This window comes from Lepidochelys olivacea (genome assembly GCF_965140295.1).
Source record: "Lepidochelys olivacea isolate rLepOli2 genome assembly, chromosome: 7".
NCBI classification, from domain to species: Eukaryota; Metazoa; Chordata; order Testudines; family Cheloniidae; genus Lepidochelys; species Lepidochelys olivacea.
Window position 1 is genome coordinate 114,641,455 of NC_140417.1, and position 27,011 is coordinate 114,668,465.

Here is a 27,011-nt window from a genome sequence, read left to right on the forward strand (position 1 = left end):
TCCGATTGCTTTGACCTAGAAAATGAAAACAAGCAGAGATTTAGGGCTAGATTCTTTCACCCTGACGTGAGCTGAGCAGTGCCTTTGTTGGCAAGGAACTCCACTGGCAGAATCTAGCGCTTAGTAAAGAAAACACATCACAAACTTTCCCAAAAATGATCACAAATATCTTTTTATATAGGCCAAGTGGATTTGCTTGGCACCAAGGAAACCTGCCCAAAGAATTTTACTTTCTGTCCCTTTCACAAATAAACAGCAACTGTAACCATGAAACAATGTTTATTATGATTATTTGTTTCTGGCAGTGCTCAGTGTGATTGGCACTGAAAAACAGAATGATTTTCAATGGAAGTTAGAAAGGTCTGGGCCCATGACACACAGCAAAGGGGGTAGATATGTATTTTTATAGCCTGGGTATTTGAGGGAGAACATCTGTTCTCAGTTATCTCGGTATAGATTCAGATTCCTTTTCACTGGAATTACTCCACATTTTCATTGATGTAATTGAGATTGCACTGTGACCAAGAGAAGTTAAGTGATCTGCCCAATGTTATATAACCAGTGAGTAACAGAGAAGGAAAAAGAACCTGTCTAATAGTAGGGTAGAATTTTGCAGAGGTGCTTTGATGTGTATTTCTAACAACATTTAAAAAAATAAGTTTTTAGTAGGACCAGACCTACATCAGAATCCTAATGTGGAACTGAACCCATAAGGAGTTTGGTGGTAGGAAGTGATTTTAGATTAATACTCCATTTGCTGTATTTTTGTTGTTGCTTTAGGTATCGTGCCTTTCAACACTTTTACCCAACCAAGAACTCCATTTCTGCATCATCACAATCACAGCTTTGTCTTCTAGCTATACTTTGCCTTCCTATTTCTTTGCAGTTTGGGCTGACAGCAACAAACTTGTGCCAGCTGGTTACTTTATTGTGTGTATGTCACCACGCTCCATGTGCTGGATGCCTTTGCATTATGTTACAATTAATCATAGAATATCAGGGTTGGAAGGGACGTCAGGAGGTCATCTAGTCCAACCCCCTGCTCAAAGCCTGACCAATCCCCAACTACATCACCCCAGCCAGGGCTTTGTCAGGCCTGACCTTAAAAACCTCTAAGGAAGGAGATTCCATCACCTCCCTAGGTAACCCATTCCAATGCTTCACCACCCTCTTAGTGAAAAAGTTTTTCCTAATGTCCAACCTAAACCTCCCCCACTGCAACTTGAGACCATTATTCCTTGTTCTGTCATCTGCTACCACTGAGAACAGTCTTTAGATCCATCCTCTTTGGAACCCCCTTTCAGGTAGCTGAAAGCAGCTATCAAATCCCCCCTCATTCTTCTCTTCTTCAGACTAAATAATCCCAGTTCCCTCAGCCTCTCCTCATAAATCATGTGTTCCAGTCCCCTAATCATTTTTGTTGCCCTCCGCTGGACTCTTTCCAATTTTTCCACATCCTTCTTGTAGTGTACTCCAGATGAGGTCTCACCAATGCCAAATAGAGGGGAATGATCATGTCCCTTGATCTGCTGGCAATGTTCCTACTTATACAGCCCAAAATGCCCTTAGTCTTCTTGGCAAGCAGGGCACACTGTAGACTCATATCCAGCTTCTCGTCCACTGTAATCCCTAGGTCCTTTTCTGCAGAACTGCTGCCTAGCCACTGGGTCCCTAGTCTGTAGCAGTGCATGGGAGTGCAATTACTTCCACATTTATTGAAAAACAAATCTGGTCTCTTTCATTTGTTTGCCTTTTGTAGATGACACTCTCAGTTAGATACCGTTCTGTTCTTTCACTTGGGAAGCAGTTCTCAATAGCTCTAAAAAATGCCACTGTTACTTGTAACAGGTCTGCTTCTTATAACAACTTTGATTTGACCTGGCTATCAGTTATAGCAGCAATAACTAACTAGTCCCACACAAGTAGTTGCAATGCCTCCCGTTGCCAGGAAAATCTGAAAGTGTTGCAATTTCCTCCTCTAGTGCTTAGCCAGGTTCCCTTCCAGACTGAGAGATTTAGGTGGCTTCTTTTACTCCAATTTCATCAGACACTATGTGTGACAGTGAAGTGGGTGGTAAGAGATAGTTCTTTATTTTCTGGCCTCCGTCTCCTGACATTTAACTTTTTGGGTGACCCCAACCATATTCCAGGATAGAGATCGAAGCAGTTGACTCAGGTGGCTGCTGTTTCAGGTGGGAAGACAACCCACTGCAAACCTAGTGCCAATAGAGACCTCGAGAGAGAATTTGTACTTTTTTTTTTTCTTTTTGGAAACCCGTGTGTTTTTTCCCTTGTGAGAGGGGGTTTTGCAGTTAAATGCTATGGTGGAATATCTGTTATCTAATGTACTGAATACGATTTCATCCATTGCCCTTTAAAACTTCAAATAAAAATGTTGGAGCATTGAAAAAAAGAACGCGTAGCCACTTGCATTCTACGTCTTAATTTTCATATTACTCTGAGGCCCCTTTTGTTTCAATGGACGGCCCAGGAAAGCTCTTTAAAGCCTGATTAACAAAGTCTTCAGAAGGCTGTAACAGTCACAAAAGCAACGTTGCAGGAGTCTACAAAGGGAGCAGGAAAAAAGACTCATCTAAATTTGAGTAAAGGTTAGGCTATGTGGGTAGAAAGACAAAAGAAACTAAATTACAATCGGGCTCTTAGTCATCCACATTATCTCAACTGATATTTTGTAAACAGTTTAATCATTGAGATTAATCATTTTCTTTCATTGGGGTGGGGGCGGAACCTTTTTAAACAGAGAAGATCTCATTCAGGATAGACAATGGCAATTTTATGATTGTACTTCTTCAGGCTTTTGTATTAAGAGATTTGATTTCTTTCAGCCTTTAAAAATGCAAATTAAGTCCTGCAAATGAATTAACATGGAGGTTAATCTTAAACTTCAAACATAACACTGTGAACGACAAACAAGCTGTATTGGTACTTACAGGCAACAGGTGGCTACTGTGTAGATGATCTTAGAAATATGCACCTTTATATGGTCACAGATCCACTGTATCGGTCTCCCAACCTCACTATTCTGTGTTGCTGCCATGCCCTGTTACTACCTACTTATACCAGTTGGCGAAACACAAACAATGTGAAATATGACACACAAGGAAATTCCCAAGCTTCCACCATATGGCACATTTTACCAGAGCAGCTTAGTTGAATGACAAATTGTTCAAAAAGGGGAAATCCAGGAGATTAATATACACTGATTAATTTAAAAAAAATGCATGCTCGATTTAGCCATAAATGTCTCCTAGACAGAAGAAAAACAATGACAATCTTGTTTTCTTGTTTCAGTTTTGCCGTTGGTCTATATTTTTCCTCAGCACAAGCCTGACATTTTGCTTACTCTATCATTCTTTGTAGATAATGTTATTTTACAATCCAACAAACATTTAGGAGTCTGATATAAAAATTTAGAACTGAATGTACAGCCCTTGAAAGATGATGCAGCCTTCCCCACACTACCCTGTCAATGCACTTTCAGCCTGGCATGGAGACACCACCTCAGAGGTGTCTTATGCCCATTCATTGGCTTCTCTGCTGAGATATCCAACAGGGCTGCTAGTTATAATGAGTTTTGTCACTCTGATACCTGCCCTCTTAGAACCATGTTGTTCAACAACCCACGTCATATAGGTCACCAAAAGGACCTGTTAAATGGAATATCTCTACCAAAATGCTCTCTGGCTCATTACGACTCAGCCATCCAGTCAAAGATACTGGGTCCGATTCTTTTCTCCTGACTGGCTACTTTTCACTGTTCAGACAGAGTGAAGGAGCTAGAATGTGAACACAGACGGTCAGCTGAGAATTCCCCTGGTGGGAGACTATTTGCGTTTGTAGAAATCACTCAGAAAAGAATATTTGCAGAAATAATTTCAAGTAATACTCCATCTAGACACAGAAATTGGTCCCTATACTTGGAACAGTGTTTTTCCTACAAGTCAAGAAGCCTCTCTCTTTCTTCAAATTCCTCCATAAAACCCTTTTCTTTTGGATAACTTTCCAAAGTTGACCTCCTCTCTGGCATTATCTGCACACACTGTAGGTTTGATCTTTGATCTGTATATTGTATTTGCTGGAATTGGAGTGAAAGATGATTGGGGCTGAGCTTTCTTTCTTTCTTTTTCTTAAGCAGCACATCCACTTGCTATGCTCTCTAATGCTATGGAGGTGGGAGACACATAAGTACCTGAATAGAGCAGAAAGGATAATAACCTCCCACACAGAGAAGCATACATGCAGCCCCTGAAATATCACAATAAATATACATGAAGGGATTTTCAGAGGAGTGTAACACAAAGATTTTAATTCAGGAAATTGTCCCATCTCCTGCCCAAATAACTTGTCTCTGGGTTTCCTCTCAAACCTGGATTTCCCCTAGAGGAAAATAGCAAGTTCTTACAGTCTTTCTTTAAAGGGGTTGGGGGAAATAAAGCAATTAATGTGTTTATATTATGGCTTGAAGCAAAGGCATTGACTTCAATTGACCTTTGGATCAGGGCCTAAATGAGAAAGGAATTTGGTTGCATCATCCTTTTCCAGCTCACACTTGGTTTAGCCGCAAAGCAGTCTCACTACTGTTGAGAGTGCCAGGTTAACAGTTCTCCACAGAGAACAGAGGAGTGATTCAACCCCTCTCAGAACAGCACAGCTAGGTCGCTTTTCTCCTTAGCTGGACAGCTGCCATTTCCTCTACTCACCAGGACTTCCCAGACTGTCCTCACTGGTGTCTAATTTCAGATCACTTTGTTGGCAAAGTATGGCTAGCAGCTTTAGTTGTTCTCATATGGAACCAGCTGATGCAGAATCCTCACCCAACCTAACTCCAAACAGGCCTTCCTCACTAGCCCCACATGGGTTGACCTGGAGACCAACTCCACAGCATGTTGGGGATGCACAAAGGGTAGTAAAAAGGGTCTTGCACATCCCTCCTCATCACAAGTTAATTTTACCCCAGTAACTAATATTGCTTGAAATAAGTTTGCCACAGTTGTTCTCTCTTATTTAAATATAATTTTCTACCACTCTTAACCAAGAGCACAACTGGAGCAGGAGAGAGAAGAACTGGTGCTTAAAAGGATGTTAAGAACAATTACTACAATTTGCAGCATCATTTTAAAAGCTTTAAACCCTCAAAGCTAGGCCATGTCTCTTGGCGTCTTTTCGTAGTTCCCAAGGGCATATGCAGAAGAAATCCTTGTTCAGCAGAGGTTGCTTGTAGAGGTTTCACAGTATTCTGTGGCTCTGCCCCCACAGTTTTCCAATTCAGGAGCCTTTGAGACAGCAGAACATTCTATAGGGGAACTTTACTCTATAGGCAGGCGAAATCTCAGTAAACCAGCTACTAACAGGCCATGATGAGCGTGAAAAACTCTGGAAAAATAAATACTGAAAATGTTGAGAGGAGGACGTGTTTCTCTTGATCAAACAGAGGCAAGTCCCTAGTGTCAGGAAGCTAGGGAATGGGATTTAAAAAGAAATGCTTGCTAACTAGTTCCATACAATGATTAATTCAACTTTTAGCTGGATTAATCACCAGGTCATGAAACTGGTTTGTCTGCTGAGTAAAGGACAGATCTTCAGTTGGTGTAAATTAGCATAACTCCATAAAAGTAACTTGACCTATGCTGTTTTATTCCAACTGAGGATCTGGCCCACCAAATCAAAACCATGGAGAACAGCCAACTCTTCCAAAATACTTCCATGGCATGTGTCAAGGTTCCTCCCCCACTCTGAACTCTAGGGTACAGATGTGGGGACCTGCATGAAAAACCTCCTAAGCTTATCTTTACCAGCTTAGGTCAAAACTTCCCCAAGGTACAAAATATTACACCTTGGACAGGCCGCTACCACCACCAAACTAATACTGGTTACTGGGGAAGAGCTGTTTGGACGCGTCCTTCCCCCCAAAGTACTTCCCAAAACCTTGCACCCCACTTCCTGGACAAGGTTTGGTAAAAAGCCTCACCAATTTGCATAGGTGACCACAAACCCAAACCCTTGGATCTGAGAACAATGAAAAAGCATTCAGTGTTTTACAAGAAGACTTTTAATAAAAAATAGAAGTAAATAGAAATAAAGAAATCCCCCCTGTAAAATCAGGATGGTATATATCTTACAGGGTAATTAGATTCAAAAACATAGAGAACCCCTCTAGGCAAAACCTTAAGTTACAAAAAAGATACACAGACAGAAATAGTTATTCTATTCAGCACAATTCTTTTCTCAGCCATTTAAAGAAATCATAATCTAACACATACCTAGCTAGATTACTTACTAAAAGTTCTAAGACTCCATTCCTGTTCTGTCCCCGGCCAAGACGACGACAGACAACCCTTTGTTCCTCTCCCTCCTCCCAGCTTTTGAAAGTATCTTGTCTCCTCATTGGTCATTTTGGTCAGGTGCCAGCGAGGTTACCTTTAGCTTCTTAACCCTTTACAGGTGAGAGGAGCTTTCCCCTGGCCAGGAGGGATTTCAAAGGGGTTTACCCTTCCCTTTATATTTATGACACGCCCCCCAAATCTCAGCTAGGGTGAAACACTGGCTGGGATTTCTTCCTGGAGCTCTAGGAAAAACAGAGTTAAGAAGACACATGCATCTCTAAATATACTACCAAGTACATAAAGACTAACAATATTTTCCACATCTCAAGGACGATTTTAACCAGTTGATTCTGGGAAACTTTCATGGGAGAGTGCATCAGCCACTTTGTTAGAAGCTCCTGAGATGTGTTGGATGTCGAAATCAAAATCTTGGAGAGCTAAACTCCACCGAAGAAGTTTTTTGTTAGTTTCTTTGACGGTGTGAAGCCACTTTAGTGCAGCATGGTCGGTTTGCAGGTGGAAACGCCGTCCCCAAACATATGGGCGTAGCTTTTCCAGAGCGTAGACAATGGCATAACATTCTTTTTCAGTGACTGACCAGTTGCTTTCCCTCTCAGACAGTTTTTTGCTGAGAAACACTACAGGGTGGAATTCTTGATGAGGTCCTTTCTGCATTAAAACTGCTCCCACACCACGCTCGGATGCATCTGTGGTTACTAGGAACGGTTTGTCAAAGTCTGGGGCCCTTAGTACAGGGTCAGACATGAGTGTCGCTTTAAGCTTGTTAAAGGCCTTCTGACACTTTCCGGTCCACTGAACAGCATTTGGCTGTTTCTTTTTGGTTAGGTCTGTCAGTGGGGCAGCGATTTGGCTGTAGTGCGGTACAAATCGTCTGTAATAACCGGCCAAGCCTAAGAAGGATTGAACCTGTTTCTTTGACTTTGGGACAGGCCACTTTTGGATAGCATCCACTTTGGCCTGTAGGGGGCTGATAGTTCCTTGACCCACCTGGTGTCCAAGGTAAGTCACTCTGTTTAGGCCTATTTGACACTTCTTAGCCTTAACAGTTAGTCCTGCCTCCCTTATGCGCTCAAGGACTTTTTGTAGATGTTCCAGGTGGTCTGCCCAGGAATCCGAAAATATGGCCACATCGTCAAGGTAGGCGACTGCATATTCTCCTAATCCCGCTAGGAGACCATCTACAAGTCTTTGGAAAGTGGCGGGTGCATTTCGCAGCCCGAAAGGGAGTACATTAAATTCATACAGCCCGAGATGTGTGATGAAGGCTGACCTTTCCTTGGCAGATTCATCTAGCGGTACCTGCCAGTACCCCTTGGTTAAGTCCAAGGTAGAGATGAACTGGGCCCTTCCCAGTTTCTCTAATAGTTCATCTGTGCGTGGCATGGGATAGTTGTCTGGGCGAGTTACAGCATTTAGCTTACGGTAGTCCACGCAAAAACGTATTTCCCCATCTGGTTTGGGAACTAGAACCACTGGAGATGCCCATGCACTTTCAGAGGGGCGGATTACACCCATCTGTAACATATCCTGGATCTCCCGTTCTATAGCAGTTTTAGCTTGAGGAGACACCCGGTAAGGGTGGACCCTAATTGGGTGAGCATTACCTGTGTCAATGGAGTGGTATGCCCGTTCAGTCAGTCCTGGGGTGGCTGAGAACGTTGGCGCGTAGCTAGTGCACAGCTCCTGGATCTGCTGTCGCTGCATACGCCCAAGGGTCATGGAGAGGTTCACCTCTTCCACACCACCAGCACATTTCCCTTCATAATAGACACCTTCAGGCCACTCAGCGTCGTCTCCTCCCTGGGCTGTAAACTGACAAACCTTTAATTCTCTGGAATAAAAGGGCTTTAGAGAATTAATATGATACACCTTAGGCTTTCGGTTGGAGGTGGGGAATGCTATGAGATAATTAACAGCTCCCAGGCACTCCTGGACCACGAATGGCCCTTCCCACGATGCTTCCATTTTATGGGCCTGGAGCGCCTTTAAGACCATGACCTGGTCTCCTACTTTGAAGGAACGCTCTCTGGCATGTTTATCATACCAGGCTTTTTGCTCTTTTTGAGCATCCTGTAAGTTTTCTCTAGCAAGGGCTAAAGAGGTTCGGAGGGTGTTTTGTAGGTTGGTTACAAAGTCCAGAATGTTAGTTCCTGGAGAAGGTGTAAATCCCTCCCATTGCTGCTTCACCAACTGCAATGGCCCCTTAACCTCACGGCCATATACAAGTTCAAATGGGGAAAACCCTAAACTGGGATGTGGTACAGCTCTGTAGGCAAAGAGCAACTGCTGCAATACTAGGTCCCAATCATTGGAGTGCTCATTTACGAATTTACGTATCATGGCCCCCAAAGTTCCATTAAACTTCTCCACCATGCCATTTGTTTGATGATGGTAAGGAGTGGCAACCAAGTGATTTACCCCATGAGCTTCCCAAAGGTTTTTCATAGTTCCTGCCAGGAAATTAGTCCCTGCATCTGTGAGGATGTCGGAGGGCCAACCTACCCTGGCAAAAATGTCTGCTAGTGCCTGGCACACACTTTTAGCCCTGGTGTTGCTTAGAGCTACTGCTTCCGGCCATCGGGTGGCAAAATCCATGAAAGTCAGTATGTACTGCTTTCCTCTGGGTGTCTTTTTCGGAAAAGGACCCAGAATATCCACAGCTACTCGCTGAAATGGAACTTCAATGATGGGGAGTGGCTGGAGAGGAGCTTTGACCTGGTCTTGGGGTTTTCCCACTCTTTGGCACACCTCACAAGACTGGACATAGGTAGAAACATCCTTGCCCATTCCCTCCCAGTGGAATGACCCCCCCAAACGGTCTTTGGTCCTGTTCACCCCAGCATGGCCACTAGGGTGATCATGGGCTAAGCTCAAGAGCTTGGCCCGGTATTTAGTTGGAACTACCAACTGTCTCTGAGGATGCCAGTCTTCCTGGTGTCCCCCAGAAAGAGTTTCCTTGTATAAAAGTCCTCTTTCTACAACAAACCTGGATCGATTAGAAGAGCTGAGAGGCGGTGGGTTGCTCCGTGCCGCCGTCCAAGCTCTCTGGAGGCTTTCATCTGCTTCTTGTTCGGTCTGGAACTGTTCCCTTGATGCTGGAGACATCAGTTCCTCATGGGATTGTGGACCTAGGCTTGGTCCCTCTGGAAGCGATATAGGGGATGGAGCTGTTTCTGTTGACTGTGAACCGCTCTCCGCTGGTGTACTATGTTGGGATTCAGGCTCCGGCTGAGCCTCTTGTGTAGGGTTATCGGCTGCTGCCAGTTCAGGTTCGGTGGGGCCCTCTGGTGTTGAGGTTGCAAGTACTGGATTCAGTGCTGACACGGGGTCTGGTGTTGGTTGTTCGGCTGGTTCCGGTTCTGGGACTGGTTCCGTCTGGGTCTCTGGGACTGGATCCACTACTGCTGTTGCAGACATTGGCCTGGGGTCCAGGTCCATCACCTCTGACTGGGTCCTGATAGAAGTTTCCGGAACAGAGCTAGGCCTCACGGCTTGTTTAGCCTGGTTGCGGGTGACCATTCCCACCCTCTTGGCCTGCTTCACATGATTGGCCAAGTCTTCCCCCAACAGCATGGGGATGGGATAATCATCATAGACTGCAAAAGTCCACATTCCTGACCAGCCCTTGTACTGGACAGGCAACTTGGCTGTAGGCAAATTGAAAGAGTTGGACTTGAAGGGTTGAATCGTCACTTGGATCTCTGGGTTGATTAAATTGGGGTCCACTAAGGAAGCATGGATAGCTGACACTTGTGCTCCGGTGTCCCTCCACGCGGTGACCTTCTTCCCACCCACACTCACAGTTTCCCTCCGCTCCAAGGGTATCTGGGAGGTATCTGGGCCTGTGGACCTCTGGTGTGATTCCGGTGCAATGAACTGTAATCTGTTGGGGTTCTTGGGGCAGTTGGCCTTTACATGCCCCAGCTCGTTACACTTAAAACATCGTCCAGCTGACGGGTCACTGGGGCGAGGAGGGTTGCTGGAGAACGGGGTGGTGGGACGATAAGGGGTCTGGAGGGTTCTTTGGGAGGTAGGTGGGGCTTTGGGCGGCCCCCGGTAATAGGGTGTGGTCTGGGGTGGTCCCTTCTGGTCTCCGCTCCAACTGCGACCAGTTTTCTTCTTCTCTGCCACCTCCACCCATCTGGCTCCAATCTCTCCTGCCTCAATTACAGTTTTGGGTTTCCCATCTAGGATGTATCTTTCTATTTCCTCAGGAACACCCTCTAAGAATTGTTCCATTTGCATTAGGAAGGGCAAATTTACTGGAGATTCAACACTTGCTCCTGATATCCAGGCATCCCAATGTTTTACAATGTGGTAGGCATGTCGGGTAAATGACATGTCTGGTTTCCACCTTAGGGCTCTGAACCTCCGACGAGACTGCTCGGGTGTTATCCCCATTCTGACTCTCGCCTTGGATTTAAACAGTTCATACATGTTCATGTGTTCTTTAGGCATTTCAGCTGCCACCTCAGCTAAGGGTCCACTGAGCTGCGGCCTCAGCTCTACCATGTATTGGTCAGTAGAGATGTTGTACCCAAGGCAGGCCCTTTCGAAGTTTTCTAAGAAGGCCTCAGTATCATCACCTGCCTTGTAGGTGGGGAACTTTCTGGGATGGGAAGTGGTACCTGGAGAAGGATTGCTAGGGTTTGTTGGTATATTCTGCTGGGCCTTTATCCTCTCCATCTCCTCCACATGCTTCCTCTCTTTTTCCTTCTCCTCCTCCACATGCTTCCTCTCTTTTTCCCTCTCCTCCTCCACATGCTTCCTTGCCTCCATTTCCCTCTTGTGGGCAGCCTCTTGGTGTTGTTCTGCCTCCCTTTCTTGTTCCTTCTTCAGCTGCATGAGTTCTATCTGTCTTTCATGTTCCCTTTGTTTTTCCTCAGCCTGAAATTTGGCTAATTCCAGCTGTAGTCGAGCTGAGGATTTGGCCATTCTAACCTCTCTGTTTTTAACTAACTTTACACCCGAGGTTTAGAAATAAACAAACAAAACTTGGCTGTAAAATTTTGCTGTGCTGGAATAGAATACCTATTCTCTGATAGTGATTGTCAGCCTACAGAAAAAGACAATTCCCTTGTCTCTGCTCTGGGCCCAAATTAAAGCAAAAAACCTCCAACTACTTGGAAACCTGCTTACCCAGCCCAAAGAAGAAAAAAATTTCTTTTCAAACCTGTGCTCCTTGTAAAACAAAAAAAAAAAAAAATCAAAATCCTAAAAAAAACCCCTGCCACTTTTGTCTCCAGGCAAATGGGTAGAGCACACACCCCCTATTTACTTTTAGGAAGAAAAGAAAAAAAAAAAAACCTCTGGGTTGGAAGACTGTGAATTTCCCTGCAGGAGTTAAGTACCCTGCCTCCAGGCAAAGAAAACCTGCAATTCACAAGATAATCCCCTTTTGTCTCTGCTTGGCCACAAAGCAGAGAGAAACCAAGCTGCTTTCAGTTTCAAAGCTGCCTTCTGGACTTCCTAAAAATTCCTTTTTAAAATCTGTATTTCTAGTTCAAAAAATCTCAACTGGATCTCAAAATGATTTCAGGTTAATCCCACCACTGTGCCACCATGTCAAGGTTCCTCCCCCACTCTGAACTCTAGGGTACAGATGTGGGGACCTGCATGAAAAACCTCCTAAGCTTATCTTTACCAGCTTAGGTCAAAACTTCCCCAAGGTACAAAATATTACACCTTGGACAGGCCGCTACCACCACCAAACTAATACTGGTTACTGGGGAAGAGCTGTGTTGGACGCATCCTTCCCCCCAAAATACTTCCCAAAACCTTGCACCCCACTTCCTGGACAAGGTTTGGTAAAAAGCCTCACCAATTTGCATAGGTGACCACAAACCCAAACCCTTGGATCTGAGAACAATGAAAAAGCATTCAGTGTTTTACAAGAAGACTTTTAATAAAAAATAGAAGTAAATAGAAATAAAGAAATCCCCCCTGTAAAATCAGGATGGTATATATCTTACAGGGTAATTAGATTCAAAAACATAGAGAACCCCTCTAGGCAAAACCTTAAGTTACAAAAAAGATACACAGACAAATAGTTATTCTATTCAGCACAATTCTTTTCTCAGCCATTTAAAGAAATCATAATCTAACACATACCTAGCTAGATTACTTACTAAAAGTTCTAAGACTCCATTCCTGTTCTGTCCCCGGCCAAGACGACGACAGACAACCCTTTGTTCCTCTCCCTCCTCCCAGCTTTTGAAAGTATCTTGTCTCCTCATTGGTCATTTTGGTCAGGTGCCAGCGAGGTTACCTTTAGCTTCTTAACCCTTTACAGGTGAGAGGAGCTTTCCCCTGGCCAGGAGGGATTTCAAAGGGGTTTACCCTTCCCTTTATATTTATGACAGCATGGCTGGAAAGCTCATGTAGGCAAAGGCACAAAAGACCCATCATCTCTTCTGAAGAGAGGTTGCATTCTGCATTACCACCTGAAATGATGCTCAAGTAGACGTTTGCAGGAAATTTAAATTATTTATTGATCAAGTTTTCCATAAAATATTTATTTATGAAATTCACAGACATGTAGATTTAATTTAAGAAAAAGTGCCTCATTCTGTCACAGCAGTAAGAAAATATATTGAAACTTACAAACTTGGCACTAATATGCATATTTTTAGAAGTTTTCAAGGAACCCTACTGTATATTTTGATTAGGAAAAGAAAGAATACTTCACCCATTACCAGTTAAGTGAACAATTGGTTAGCCTCACATTTTTGGGATAGCTACTGAATATTCATGAGAGATCATATTAAAGAGGAACTCAAGCATTTGCTAGCTCAGATCCAAAGGAAAAAAAGAAAGACAACACAGCAGTTAAAGGCAGTTCTGCTACCTGATTAATGTTTACCTTGCTATGAAGTACTTTCAGTGTATGCATAATGGAACAAACAGACAAACTCAACTTAAATAATCACACTTATTACTGAAAAATGTCATTGTTTCTATTCAACAATAAAATTATGTGTTTTAAAATAAAACCTACTAATGGATTCTTTGTTGATTTTAAAACTATTTCTGAACAAGATACTTCCTAATCTGAATAACCTACACGCAAAAATCAGTAATTTCACTGTTTCAGGTTGCTTTTACATTTTATATGTAGTTTGCAAAAATCTACTTGTGTGATAAGAAAATTGGATGAAAATCTTTGCCACATTAACATTACATTTCTATTTACCCAACTCTCTAAAGATGTTCTCTTTATTTACCTGTCTTGTTTTTGACTTATAATTAAGTAAATTTTAGAGCACTGTAAACCAAGGATATCTGTCACTATTCTTTATTTTTCTTAGAGAAAGAGGTTTATGTCTGAGATCAGAAACCCCACCCCAACTATGGGTTAGATTTTTAAGGACACAAACTGTAATAAGAAGTGATGCATAAATGGTGCTGCTCTACGAAGATTTCAGGGAAGAGCTGTTGTTCCTGGGGAGAAGTAATTTAATGGAAGATTCCCAGAATTTATTTTGCTAGTATTTAATGTAAAAGTTAGACATACTGTTTTCCGGAATTGTTTAACTTCTCTGGACGGACAAAACATTTTTTTTGGTATAACTGTTGAGTTACAATGCATCTTCGCTATCCAGTTATTTAGCATTGAACAGAATACAAGAAAGGTAACGCCAAGTCAAGAGAAATAACTATTACTCAGCAAGAATCTGAATGTCGATACACTGCAGTTTTTCCATCTTGGAAAAAGATATAGCTCAAGTAGTTCCTACGTTTTACAAGAACAGTTGTTTTTTTTTTTGAAAAGGAGGTAGAATTGGAAGATTTGCAAAAAGACACTTGTATATACAATCACCAGATTTCTAATGAAAGCAAGCTAGAAGGGGACACTGCCAACTTATTTAGATCCAACTCAGACTAATTTTGAGCTGCTAGAGGGAACTGTTCTCTGGATTTTAAATATCAATGTTTGTAAATCCACTATTTAATCAATGAGAAATTAAGCAGCAAAAATAAATCATCATCCACAAAATTTGCATTAGTCACACCCCAATGCAATCTGTACTCTCCCTGTGCTGCCTTTTAACTGTTAACTAACATTGGTTCCTAGAACTACTGTATGTATAATTATACAGCTCTTCTTAAACATGAAGTAGTAAGTAGAAAGGCTTACACATTTTTAGTGATGCAGTACTAGAAACAATGTGAAGTCAAAAATATCAGCAATCAAATGGAAGGGACAAAATTAGACAGAAAAAAAAAGATTTGTTTTCCAAAACTTCTGAGATGGGGGGAGGGGGGAAATCAAACTATAGAAAATGAAACATAAAATTGAAAAAAGTTACTACAGAGAATTCAACAGCATCCAGTTGAGTGTACAGAGCAAGTAATATGGAGGACAGGTTCCAGTCTTTCTCTGCTGCTAAGTATGGAGGATGAGATCCTCAGCTAGTCTAAATCGGTATAGCTCTATATACGAAAATGGAGTTATGGACTTTAGATCAGCTGAGGGTCTGGTCCAGAGTTGCTTTTCCTCCTATAAAGCCTTGATTAGGGCTCAGCAATCGGATACATCACGTTTTCCAAATATAAGAAGCCAGTACAAATCATGAGATATGCACCGAGTATACAATAAAATCTCCTGGGGGGAGAGGGGGGAAGCGTGCCCTAACATCAACTCTTTGAATATGCTTTCAGAAGTAAAGTTCTTTAGTGAGCATGGAGACCACACAGGGTATCTGCTTCTTTTCGCTGAAGCGTGGGTCATCCGACTTTGATTCATAGTTTGTGGCCACCATGTAGTTGACCCTGGTGAGGATCTGCATTATCTCAAGTTGTTTCCCATGATCATTTAGCATGGAGCACAAAGACTGCACAAACCATGAGCCTCTCTCTGGGTTCCTCCAGGAAAAATAACCTACAAGGAGCGAGAGAGATAAGAAAGCACATGGATTATCTTTCCTCTCTTATTGGCACGTAGAGGGGAATGGGACTCTGTGTTCAGAAAAGAATTAGATAAGTTCATGGAGGATAGGTCCATCAATGGCTATTAGCCAAGAATATTAGGGATGCAACCTAATGATCTGGCTGTCCCTAAACCTCTGAATGCCAGAAGCTGTGACTGGACAGAGGATGGATTACTTGATAAACTGCCCTGTTCTGTTCATTTCCTCTGAAGCATCTGGCACCAGCCGCTGTTGGAAGACAGGATACTGGGCTAGATGAACCACTGATCTGACCCATTATGGCCATTTTTATGTTCTTATGTTATGACCCACTTTTGAAGCAATTTAGAAAAGAAGCTAATAATTCTTAGCCCTTATACAGCACATTCTACATCATCAAGATAGTATCTATAATTAATTAAGCCTCACAATACCCATATGAGGTATCACTATTACAATTTCACCAATGGGGAAACTGATTTAAGGGATGAAATTTTGTGCTGTGCATCTGAGGATATGCTGTGTTCTGCAGCCTTACCAGCACATGCCCACTATGCCAGGACTTGGAAAGGGTCCTCAGAACACAGCCTTTCAGCTGTCTTCCAGACTACCAGTGCCAGAGAATTTCCCCCTGACTGCCTCTGGAGCTTTCAGAGCCCCCTTTATGACACTCCAGCCCTTTGATGCAGGGTAAATGGGGCAGTTTATGACCTGAGGAGTTTATGATTTGCTCAATGTTGCACAGTGTGTCATCAACAAAGCTTGGTCTAGAATTCAGGAGTTATTGACTTTGATGCCCATGTTCAGTCCACTATACTTCAGCATGTATTTTAAGCAACTTATTTCTGTTCCTTTAAAGAAGTTTTCATGGCCAGAACTTCATTTTCAGCTTTGTAGTCTTTATTTTGTGTACTTTATATTTAACTCCTACCGCCACCAAACATCATAATTTCTATTCCCAGAGCACTACAGATATACAGAATATTTTTTCTTTAATAACACTTTTTATTAAAAAAGAAGAGTAGAACAACAGAGGTAAGTGAAGTACTGAAAGGCAAAGAAAGCTAGTCTGGCACTTCTATTTATTATCCTTTCCACAATAAAATGGATAAACTGTCACTCAGTAAAATTACAAGAAAATATACTTAACAGGCAAATGATTTTGTCCCAAAATATTCAATTTCTTTTACATTTACTTATCCATACTTAGGGGCTGAATTTCTAAAGTTCAGGTGCAAAAATGCATGCCTAATTGCCAATGCAGCCAATTGCATATGGATGTCAGCCTCTCTTTCCCATTACTTACCTGGCACTGTGGAATATGCAAGGAGAAAATCTGCTTCTACTGGAATCTTGTATCTGTGATTGGCATCTGTTACCCCCGTGTTGTTGGCAGGTCCAGAATCTGTCTGTATCCCGTCATCAAATGCAGATCCTCTACATGCCTGAAAACATGGTAAAGACAAGAAGAGCGTGTCTAAAATGGGAAAATTGGTCATGTTTTAAAAACTGTTGGTTACTGTGATTTAACTGAAAATTTAAAACAGGACTTTGCACCGAGTATAGACAGGGAAAGTCTTGTTGGAAAGTGTGTTAGTTGATCATCCTGAACCGTAGGGGGAGTCTAGGGTTGGCCACAACTAGTGATACATTTTTAAACACGATATATCCTTATCTACACAAAGTACAAAATCCCGTTTAGAACTGGGTTAGTTAAAATGTGTTCGCTAACATTTTAAACCATAACCAATTTGGCTAGTCTACTAGTTTATTAGTTTGAGTGGATGATCAATTATGTCCGTAAATTACTGTCAAGGCTGAATCCCCACTCTGGCACCTCAAGTGCAGGAAGTCGGGGCCCGCAAGGATTTTAAAAATGAATACTTGCCATTCCAGGCTTATATTACACTCCCAAGGTTACAGCTTCTCTCATCTTGGCTTGGTAAATGCTGACACCGCCCAAATGCAAAAAAACACATTTGAACCCAGGAAGGAGCACTTGGGAATTCCTCAAGCCCTTTCACCCCGCCCACCCCTGGGGAAGAGCTGAGAAAGAAAACAAAGGAAATTAGGTGTGGCTACTAGCTAATCAAACAACATGCACAAACCTCTTAGGACACCAAAAATCCAATCCTGTTCTTAAAAAAGGTAAATTTTATTAAAAACAAAAACGAAAAAAATACATCTGGAACTTAGGCTTTTTGCTAGATTTTAAAAGAAAAAATTACAAAAATTAAGCTCCCAAAATAGCTTTCTTGGGGGTTCAGCTTAAAGGTTACAAGCCAACAAAAGCATCTGGGGTTACCACAGAGGAGATCCACAAGCCAAAATAAAGAATAAACCTGATCGCATCTAGCTTAGAGTGACCAGATGTCCCGATTTTATAGGGACAGTCATATTTTTTGGGTCTTTTTCTTATATAGGCTCCTATTACCCCCTACCCCCGTCCCGATTTTCCACACTTGCTGTCTGGTCACCCTAGTCTAGCTAAACATTCCTAATTTACTTACATATTTGCGGGGTTTCAAATAAGTAATTCTACGTATGATCTGATGAATTTTCATACCTGGTTCATGCCTTATGCAGCATTCCTGCTTATTGCATTGCTGCTCCGTCTCCTTCTCCGGAGAACAGCAGCAAAGGGAAAGTTTTTTTCCCAATTTTAAAAAGTTCTACCTTCCCAATGGCTCTTTTGGTCAGGTGCGTTCCTTTTACTTTACCTGTGGGCTTGTTAACCCTTTACAGGTAAAGCGAGTAGAGAACAGCTACTAAGAGGAATTTTATAGCTAACTTGCTGGCTGGGTGTCCATAAACGGGAGCTACCCGCCCTTTATTTATCACAGTTACAAGAAATGTAAATGTTACTGTGCAGTGTAACAATGAAGTACAGAATTATATGTTCTCCTTAGTACCAAAGTCATTCACTGTCATGCCACTGTAGTACTTTACATGTTTAACATTTATACAATTACAAAATACAAATCCCTTCTTTTTTTAATATTTATTTATTTATTATTTAGCTATGCTGTGTGGTGAGTTGACACGTTGGAATGAACTCCAGACAAGTATTTTTCACCTCTTGATGAAAGCTCATCTCTGATTGAAAGCTGTTACCATTTGATTGCTGTTTGGTAGGACTATGTGCAAGGAATTGGTTGTTTGTACTGGGAAACTGTACACACCACAAGTGTCACTCTCACACTCTTGCTGGCAATCTGCAGAGGGCCAAGAGTCTGAAATGCTGTACTTCTTACCCTCCACAACAGGTGGAGTGGCATAGGGAAGATGGTGGAGTGGCATAAGGGAACTTTCACTCCTGCTGCCACCCCAAAATCTACATACTAAACAGATAAATAGGGGGCTTCAGTCCCCTAGGCTGTCAACTGGGCACCTTTCACCAGCACAGCAGGTCACTGACAAGTTTCAGTAAAACATTATTAATTGTATGTATAATGTAATAATACACTATAATAATTGCATGCACAGATTTCTCCTGATAGAATGCAATAGTCTATAGGGACAACCTGTGGTCACAAAAATTTGGACAGTAATGCTATCTGTATTTGGGTACCATCTACAATGTGCTCAGCTCTTCCTACACACCCAGGAAGACAATCCTTCCGCCTGAAGAGCTTGTATTACCATCTAGGAAGAGAAGCAACATACAAGAGCTGGGAGGAGAGACTTGCAATGAAAATATGTACATTTTTACACATTTGTATTATATACACATGTGATATATTGTCAAATGCACAACATCTATAGCCAGCTACCCTCCAATCTACGATTTGCTGGTCAAACATCTTTGTAAACTGGTAACTCTTTTCCTCCCAGAAGTATCTACTTTGTAAGGTTGTTACCTGGATGAAAAATAATTTGGGTTTGCCTATCAGAGTTTTACACTTGTCTCCTCTGAAGAATGTGGTCAGATCCTTGATTTCCAAAATTCCATCAGTGCCATAAATGAAGCCCTCTTCTCCATGGCTTAAAAAGATACAGGCAAAGCAAGCAGCATCACTGTGGTTCTCATCTGCAGCTGCAAATCAAATAACATTTTCTCAGCACAAAGGAAATCACATTAAACTTAATATAAGTGAAAGAACTATAAACAGCATCTCTTTGCAGCACTAGATGTACAGTGGGACCTTCTATGCAACTCCAACCAGGGAAGTGATTTTTCAGTGCCACAGATTGCATGTGAGGGGAAACAAACCACTTGTGGATAATTGGGAGAGTATCCGGGGAGCAGGGACTGAGCTCTGTACCAGACCCAAGATCTGGGCAGGCAGAGCAACTGGCATAGGCCACTTTCTCAGTTGAGTAAAACCAGGGAATAAAATAGCTCTGAATTAAGGGGAAAAACATGAAAGCTTCAGTCTGTTCTGATACCATGTCTTTTATTATATGGAAAAGTACATCAACACGAGGAACTTGAACTGTTACCTTGCTTGAGTAATTTCTTCATATCATAACAGCATCGATCATTGTACGTAACAACGTCAAATCCTAACCTTCTAAAACATTTAGAAAGCTCTCCAGCATCTTTATCGGTGCCATTGCGTGTAAACATACCTGGCAGAAAATGAAGAACACCACAGCTGGCTACACACAAAGCAAAGCAAATAACTTGAATGGTCACAGGTGACTTTCTAGATTATAATTTACTGCCTAGCTTAGAAAAGAATATGGTGACGTGATTTTGAAACAAACATTCACAAATAACCCCATTATCTTCGGATCCACCTGCAAGATTTTTAGCTTTTATTTAAAATAATGCAAGGTTCAATGTTAAAATGGGCCTGGGCCTGCAAAGTGCTTCGTATCCTCAGCATCTTGCAGAGTAGGGCCTGTGGCCTTCTCTCTCTCTGGTGTGGTTAGGCAGTACAACTCATGTGTACAGCATTCAAAGATAAGAACAATGGGAGGGTGTGGAGAGTTTTTTTTAAAAAAACAAACAAACAAACTTGTTATATTTAAACACAAACAAAACCACAAACCACAAAATGCTTTGAAGTCAGAAAAACTATAGTTAAGGTTTCAACTTTAATTTAGTCCCATGTCCTCAACCTCCCTCCCTTGCAGACCAGAAATCCCCAACAACTCCCATACAAAGGAAATGGATATAAGCTCTTTGAGGCAAGCACTTCCACTTACTATGTTTATACAGTGCTTAGGAAAAAGGGGTTCTGATCTGGAGGAGGCTCCAAGGCACTACCACAATAGAAATGTTATATAATATCACCTTCCCTCTTGTGTGCATTAATAAGGTAATTTGGTTTTGTTCTGTGAAGATATGACACCCACTCTGCGGCATAAACCAGGTAAGGGGGAGGGGAAATCTCCAGATTGTATTGGGAAGACTTACATACTGCTCAATTTGGATTTTCGGCCTATGACAGCATTGGCCCATATGACCGCTTGGGACATTTATAATTCAGGATGGAGGTCATGGAAAAAGTTCAAATTTTACCAACATAGCATGGAAGCTGGGTGCACAGGATAACATGGTAAAGCAAGCTGGTAAGTTCTTTGAGACATGAACCACATGGTATAGCAAAAGGGGGCCTCTGGGCACTGCTGTAGTGGATAGATGTTAAGTAGGCAGAGAAATGGTTAAAGCAATTTCCCACGCAAGAAAAATATTTATCAAAGTTCCATGTCTTTAAAAAAAAAAGAAAAAAGAAAAAAGTGTGTGTGTCGGGGAAGAGGGCTTGTTCATCAACTGATGTTAAAGCCATTGTAAAGAACGTTAATGCAGAGGGTGGGAAACAAATTGAAGCATGAGACAAGCACAAGAAATACCTGTTTGGTCCTCAAAATTTTTGTTGTTTATAATAATACATTTGCCAACTTTCTTGTAGTCCATATTATACTTGAATGTTGGGTTAACAATTCGGCACTGGTTATCAACAGGGGCCTCTGGCTGCTGTTCCTGTCCATTCTTCTTTTTCCTGTGAGAACAAAACCAGAAGGGATGTTGAATGACAGAAATCACATGCTCTGTAGCCCCTTATTTTATTCCAGAATCGCTGCCACCCTACCTTTTTTCTTCTTCTTTTACCTACAGAGTCCTCTATATTCTAGCTAGACCTGTAAAGATCATCCCATACAAAAACTCTGACCCTGCATGTCACAATCATCATCCTTTAGTTTGGGAGTCCAGTTGGAACTACAATCCTGCAGCCTATGGTCCCAGTCACAACCTACCAGCCTACTTCACTGCAAACAGTTCAAGGAAGAAATGATTGGGATTTCTTTGGAGCTATCCACTGCTGCTCCCCAAAATCAGCCAGAGGGTTCAAGGAACAGTTCAAGGAAGAAATGATTGGGATTTCTTTGGAGCTATCCACTGCTGCTCCCCAAAATCAGCCAGAGGGTTTTGAGCTGACCTTATGACCTGGCAGGAGCCAGTGGACTGACCCAACAGGCCCCTTTGCTCTACAAGCCCTGGGAGTAACAACGCAGGATGAAAATGTTCCCACTCCTAAAAGTAACATACGACCTAGTGACATATGTAAACTTTGTCTGCCAATGAAGTATCAAATGCCTATTATAGAAAGTGAATGTGACTTCAATTTTTTTTTATCTTTAACCTAAGCTAGTGCACTACACCTGGGAACAGCACTCTTCTTATGATTTTCTTATAATACAACAAAATTTTAGAAAGATAAAAATACACTTCTTTCATGTAATTACATACTGTACTTCCTCCTGAGTAATGAAAGACTTCAGTTGTATTAGAGTCAAGAGGACCTTTTCTATAGAGAGATGACAGGAAGATTACTCACAGTTTTTACTGTAAGTGAAGTTTTAAAACAAACAAAACCACGGCAATAAAGTTGTTCCTCTAGCTAATTTTAGGTGGGGGAAGTGTATCGGAAGTTAGCTGCTATTTCAGGCCCTGATTTTACTATAGGTAGAGCCAATGGGGCCTGATCAGTCTGTTGGCAGGGGTCTGGCAGTAGGCATCTGGTGCTGGCAAGGTCTCCTACACAGGGACTACAGCAATGCAAACTACCTATAGCCTCTGCGCTGCTTATAAAACAAAAGTCAGATGATAACAGTCGACAAAGGGCCTGATTTAACCCCCCCTGAGGCCAATGGGAGTCTTTCCAGTGACTTCAGTGAACTTTGGATCATATTCAACGTCTGAAGTGATGGTCAGGGAGGGGGCAGAGGACCTGAATCAGCAGATCTCTTAGGTTTATCTAGTCCAGTATCCTGCCTCCAACAGTGTCTGTTGCTGGATGCCCCAGGGGAAGGCATATCTCCAGTCCTCAACACTATATTATAGGGGGAAATTTCTTTTTAATACAAAGAATTAAAGGTTCATCATACAAGGATGATGGGCCTATATCCTTGCAATTTTAGCCTAATTAACCTAACTACTACTGCTATTCTTATTCCTCTATCTAAGCCGTTGTAGAAAGTTACCAAGCTATTTGCCTCAACCATATCCTGCAGCAGTGAGAGCTCAAGTTGATTAATTGTTGTCTATAAAAATGCATTTTCTTTTTTCCCCCCCAATTTAAAAATGGTTGCCTTTTAGCTTTGAGTGCCCTCTTGCTCTAGTATTAGGGTCAGGGTAAGCAAGAAACCAGGCTGCTCTTCTTAATGCTATTTGTCATTTTTATATGCAATCTCTTTTCCATTTTTAAATGGTCGTCCTTTAACTTCAAGTGTCCTCTTATTCTGCTGATAAGGGACAGCACCTAGGAGGCCTTCGCTGCACCATTCATTATGGTACTGTACTTCCACTTTCTCTTATCCTTAGATTACTAAAGCTCCTGAATAGTCTCTAGTTATGCACAAAGAAAAGGAGTACTTGTGGCACCTTAGAGACTAACCAATTTATTTGAGCATGAGCTTTCGTGAGCTACAGCTCACTTCATCGGAAAGCTCACGAAAGCTCATGCTCAAATAAATTGGTTAGTCTCTAAGGTGCCACAAGTACTCCTTTTCTTTTTGCGAATACAGACTAACACGGCTGTTACTCTGAAACCTGTCTCTAGTTATGGAGACTCTCAAAAGCATTTAATATTTCAAAGTTAAACTTTCTGGTAGTCAGCCATTTGCCTGCTTGATACTCTCATTCCTTCAGATTGTTTGTGGGCTTTGGAAGCAATCAGAACAGTCAAGGCAATTATTCAACTTTGCCCTAAGTGGAGGTACCAGAAAGAGTTATCCACATTTAGCTCCACAATATAGGACTATTAAATTTGACTTTCAAGGAGGGCTTCAATTTTTATTTTATTCTAAAATTATCTTTCCCGTCTGTAATCTGATCCTGCAGTAATACACAAGATCTGGCAAAGATGCTAGGAAAGGCAATTTCAAAATAAGAGCAGAGCATTAAAAATTTTATATCCAGGTAAATGCACAGTATACAGCGTCCTCAACCCATGATGGTTTCAGGCTTATGCAGCTTTTGGTTTTGACAGAAAAAATATTTTAACTGGTTTCCTAAATAAAGAAGCACTGTTGATACATGCAATATAACATCCTCAAGTGGCATCAGCACACAATTATTGTTAATTTACAGGATGCACCCATCCCATGAACATTCCTTGACACACTTTCCCATGGCATCCAGTAAATCCATTGTCTTCCCAACTGCATATAAAAACCTGTACTCTTCCCAAAACCCAGCTATATAGTCCCCATCAAATATTTTAACTGATCCCTATCACAGTGTGAGATCTTCTCCAGACATGCAAGAATGTATTCCATTTCTCTGTTGTTCCTGCGTGACATGTAAGGCACGGTTCTGAGAAGAGAGCAGGACCTGCAAGTTCTGTTGACTTCAATGGAAACTGAAGGGACAAGACAGTCACTCAGTACCTCTCAGGATCAGACCCACAGTGTACTTACTGGCAGCCAACAAAGCAATTCTAGCAAATTCCTCCTGGTCATAGTCCAAGCCAATGCCTGACAAATCACTAAGGAACAAACTTGTGGTGTATGTCCATACTGGATCTTCAACCCAGATACCACGGAATCTGTTATTTGACTCCAACTTTTCGATCACCCTATGTCTCCACATACCCAAATGGCAAATACAAAATGCCATACTGGACTAGATCAATGGTCTTTCTAGCAGCAGAAGATAAAAATCTACTGTCTGAGAGAGCCCAATACAAGATATATAAGAAAAAGGTAGAAGAAATTGCATAATGGACAATTATGTAAGAATTTGCCCAGAGCGGAAGTTCCTACCTAAAACTAGTAAGTGAGAAATTGGTTTATGACTGGAAGCATGAAGCTTTATAAATGTATAAACATTTTTATCCTTCAACTTGTTTAACTGAGGATGTTCTCATTAGCCATATAAATGTCTTTTTTGTTGTTTGCTTTTACTAACCTCCCTGGTCACAATAATTTATTGTTTCGGGAATTCGGCAGGTTAATTATCAGTTGTGTAAATATGTGTTTCCTTTTACTACTTTTATATTGTTTGCCTGTCAGTTTCAATGGATGTCCCCTCATTTTCCTATTACAAGAAAGATTGAATAGGAACACTCAGTATCAGTTTCTATTTTTCATATTGCATCACTGAAATCCAAAATCTGCAATTTCCCCATTTTTTTAATTCAACTTTGTCTGGATTAAAAGATCAATGGTATGTTATGGTTGTGGTCTCTCAGCTTTTACATCTAAATTATGCCACAATTCTTCTGTATCACGCCACTATTGGTCAACCTCCATTGGTCAGTCAGCCCAGTCCCCCAGGCATTGCACTCCTCTTCCTCCTTTTGGTCAGATCAAGAGTCCAGCAAAACTGAATTCCCCTTTGGCAACATCAGTTTGTCCACAGGTAAAGACAGAATGAAAACCAGAATGTGCACACTAAGTCCTGGCTTAGGCTTGACAGTGGTATTGTGTCTGAGAGTCTTACCTTACAAAGGCTGGACTTACTGTATCTACCCTGGGATAATGATTACTATTTTTTAAATGAGCGTAATGTTGATAAAAAAGATTAGTATTTCTGCTTGCCCGTCTCATCCTGTTCATCACCCGGTTGCTGAACTTCGTGACGCTAGAGATTCACAGGGAGGACATAAAGTAATTTCCATCTTGCTTCACTGTGGATCAAATTACTACTCCAGTGAGTAAAGACCTTGGTATTTGAGCCCATGGGTTTAAACTGCTAGAAAACATTTTTACCATTTAATAGTTAAACATGTCTAAAGACCACTTTTAAGGGGAAAAAGCTCTTTTGCTGAGAATGGAGTCTCTCAGTATTACTGTCTTCTTCTCTTCATGTTAGAGGGCTTCTTTCCTTGGGATATCAATGCCCCGTTCCCCCATTTCCACTGCACTATATTTACCATTCTCAGAATCCACAAGCTGTGCAATAAGCTCAGTGCATGGACTGTTATCCTTGTGTGCTCTAGCGTTTCCTTTTGTAACCCTAGCTCATTTATTTACTCCAATCCATATTGTAGGCTTGATTCTACCAGCCGTGTGTGCATTGAACTCCAGTTGACTCTGTGGGAGCTCCATGCATATAAGACATTAGATCAGACTCTGTGATGGGAACACTGAGCCTTGGGATGGCTCTGGGGGATTAGATTGTTGCTTTGGTGGGTGTGCATGAAAACTCTGTAGGCAAGGGGGAGGCAGTTACACCTTGTGTAAAATTAATATGGCTAATATAATGTATGGAGGTTAAACTATATGGAAGGAATGTGCATTTTCCCAGGACGTGTGCAGTGTATATTGGAGAAAGAGTAAAAGAAATGCAAATAAAACATGGTACTTAATTAAAATCCTATTAGGGCTCTAAAAGACGCCACAGTAGGTTGTGCTTTCTTTTTCAGATCTCTGTGTGATTTGGAGCAGGAGATGAAAGTAATCAGAACTCTGATGGAAGTAAAATGCTTCCCTTTTAAGACAGTGTCTCAGCTGCTAACAGCTTTGGATCCAGAAGCAAGCTAGTAAGCCTCTGTGTAAATGCAAATTACCTATCTGATGGGCACAAAGGAGCTGCAAATAACCAATACATCTGGTCAGCAAACAAGCTACTAGAAGACTCAGTTTTCAGAGTAACAGCCATGTTAGTCTGTATTCGCAAAAAGAAAAGGAGTACTTGTGGCACCTTAGAGACTAACCAATTTATTTGAGCATGAGCTTTCGTGAGCTACGGCCCTCCAGGAAAGGGAGGTGAAAAAAACAAGTCAAGCCTGAAAATAAGGGGGACAGGTTAACCTTAAAGGGTGTGTGTGTGTGTGTGTGTGTGTACAGTGCTAAAATCTGAAGCTGTGTCTCAGCTATTACCTGAGAATAAACTTAAAGCTTGGTACAGCAGAGAAACTATTGCAAACTTGGTCTGTTGTACAAGAGGGGAAACTGAGGTACACCATCTCATGAATTTCATAAATGACCAGTGAGTGAGGTAATTCACTAGCCTGACTATAGAACAAAATAAGGACAGCCTGGAGGTAATTCTTCTGTTTTTCCTGCAATTAGCAAGGAAATTTGTAAAAGAAAGTGGTATTATTATTAAGCAATAATCTGTCCCCACCAGGGGGGTGGAAATTGTTTATTTTGTTTTTCAGACACTCTACGAGCAAGCTGGTGCCAGCGGAAGAATAACTCAGAATACCATGGATCTATGTTTTGTGTTGTTTGTCTGTGGTGTTTGTCTTGTTGCTAGCATTGTTGTGTTTTAATGAACAGAAAACCTCATGATGTGGGTGGGGGATGGCTTCAAAAGGCTGACCTTGGGGGGAAAGAT

The 27,011-nt window shown here is 41.7% G+C and overlaps 1 protein-coding gene across 2 annotated transcripts in view; it reads right to left on the bottom strand.

Annotated features, from left to right (window-relative positions):
- Positions 1-12,931: 12,931 nt before the first annotated feature.
- CASP7 (caspase 7) overlaps positions 12,932-27,011 on the bottom strand; it is a 37,124-nt gene continuing 23,044 nt past the window's right edge. For both annotated transcript variants that reach the window (XM_084635277.1, XM_084635276.1), the window contains 5 exons: positions 21,077-21,225; positions 19,718-19,846; positions 19,135-19,310; positions 16,581-16,719; positions 12,932-15,246 (listed from right to left, as the gene is read on the bottom strand). In XM_084635277.1, the coding sequence (XP_084491403.1) occupies positions 15,023-15,246; positions 16,581-16,719; positions 19,135-19,310; positions 19,718-19,846; positions 21,077-21,225 (817 nt within the window). In that variant the 3' untranslated portion in view covers positions 12,932-15,022. The remainder of the gene's footprint in view (positions 15,247-16,580; positions 16,720-19,134; positions 19,311-19,717; positions 19,847-21,076; positions 21,226-27,011) is intronic.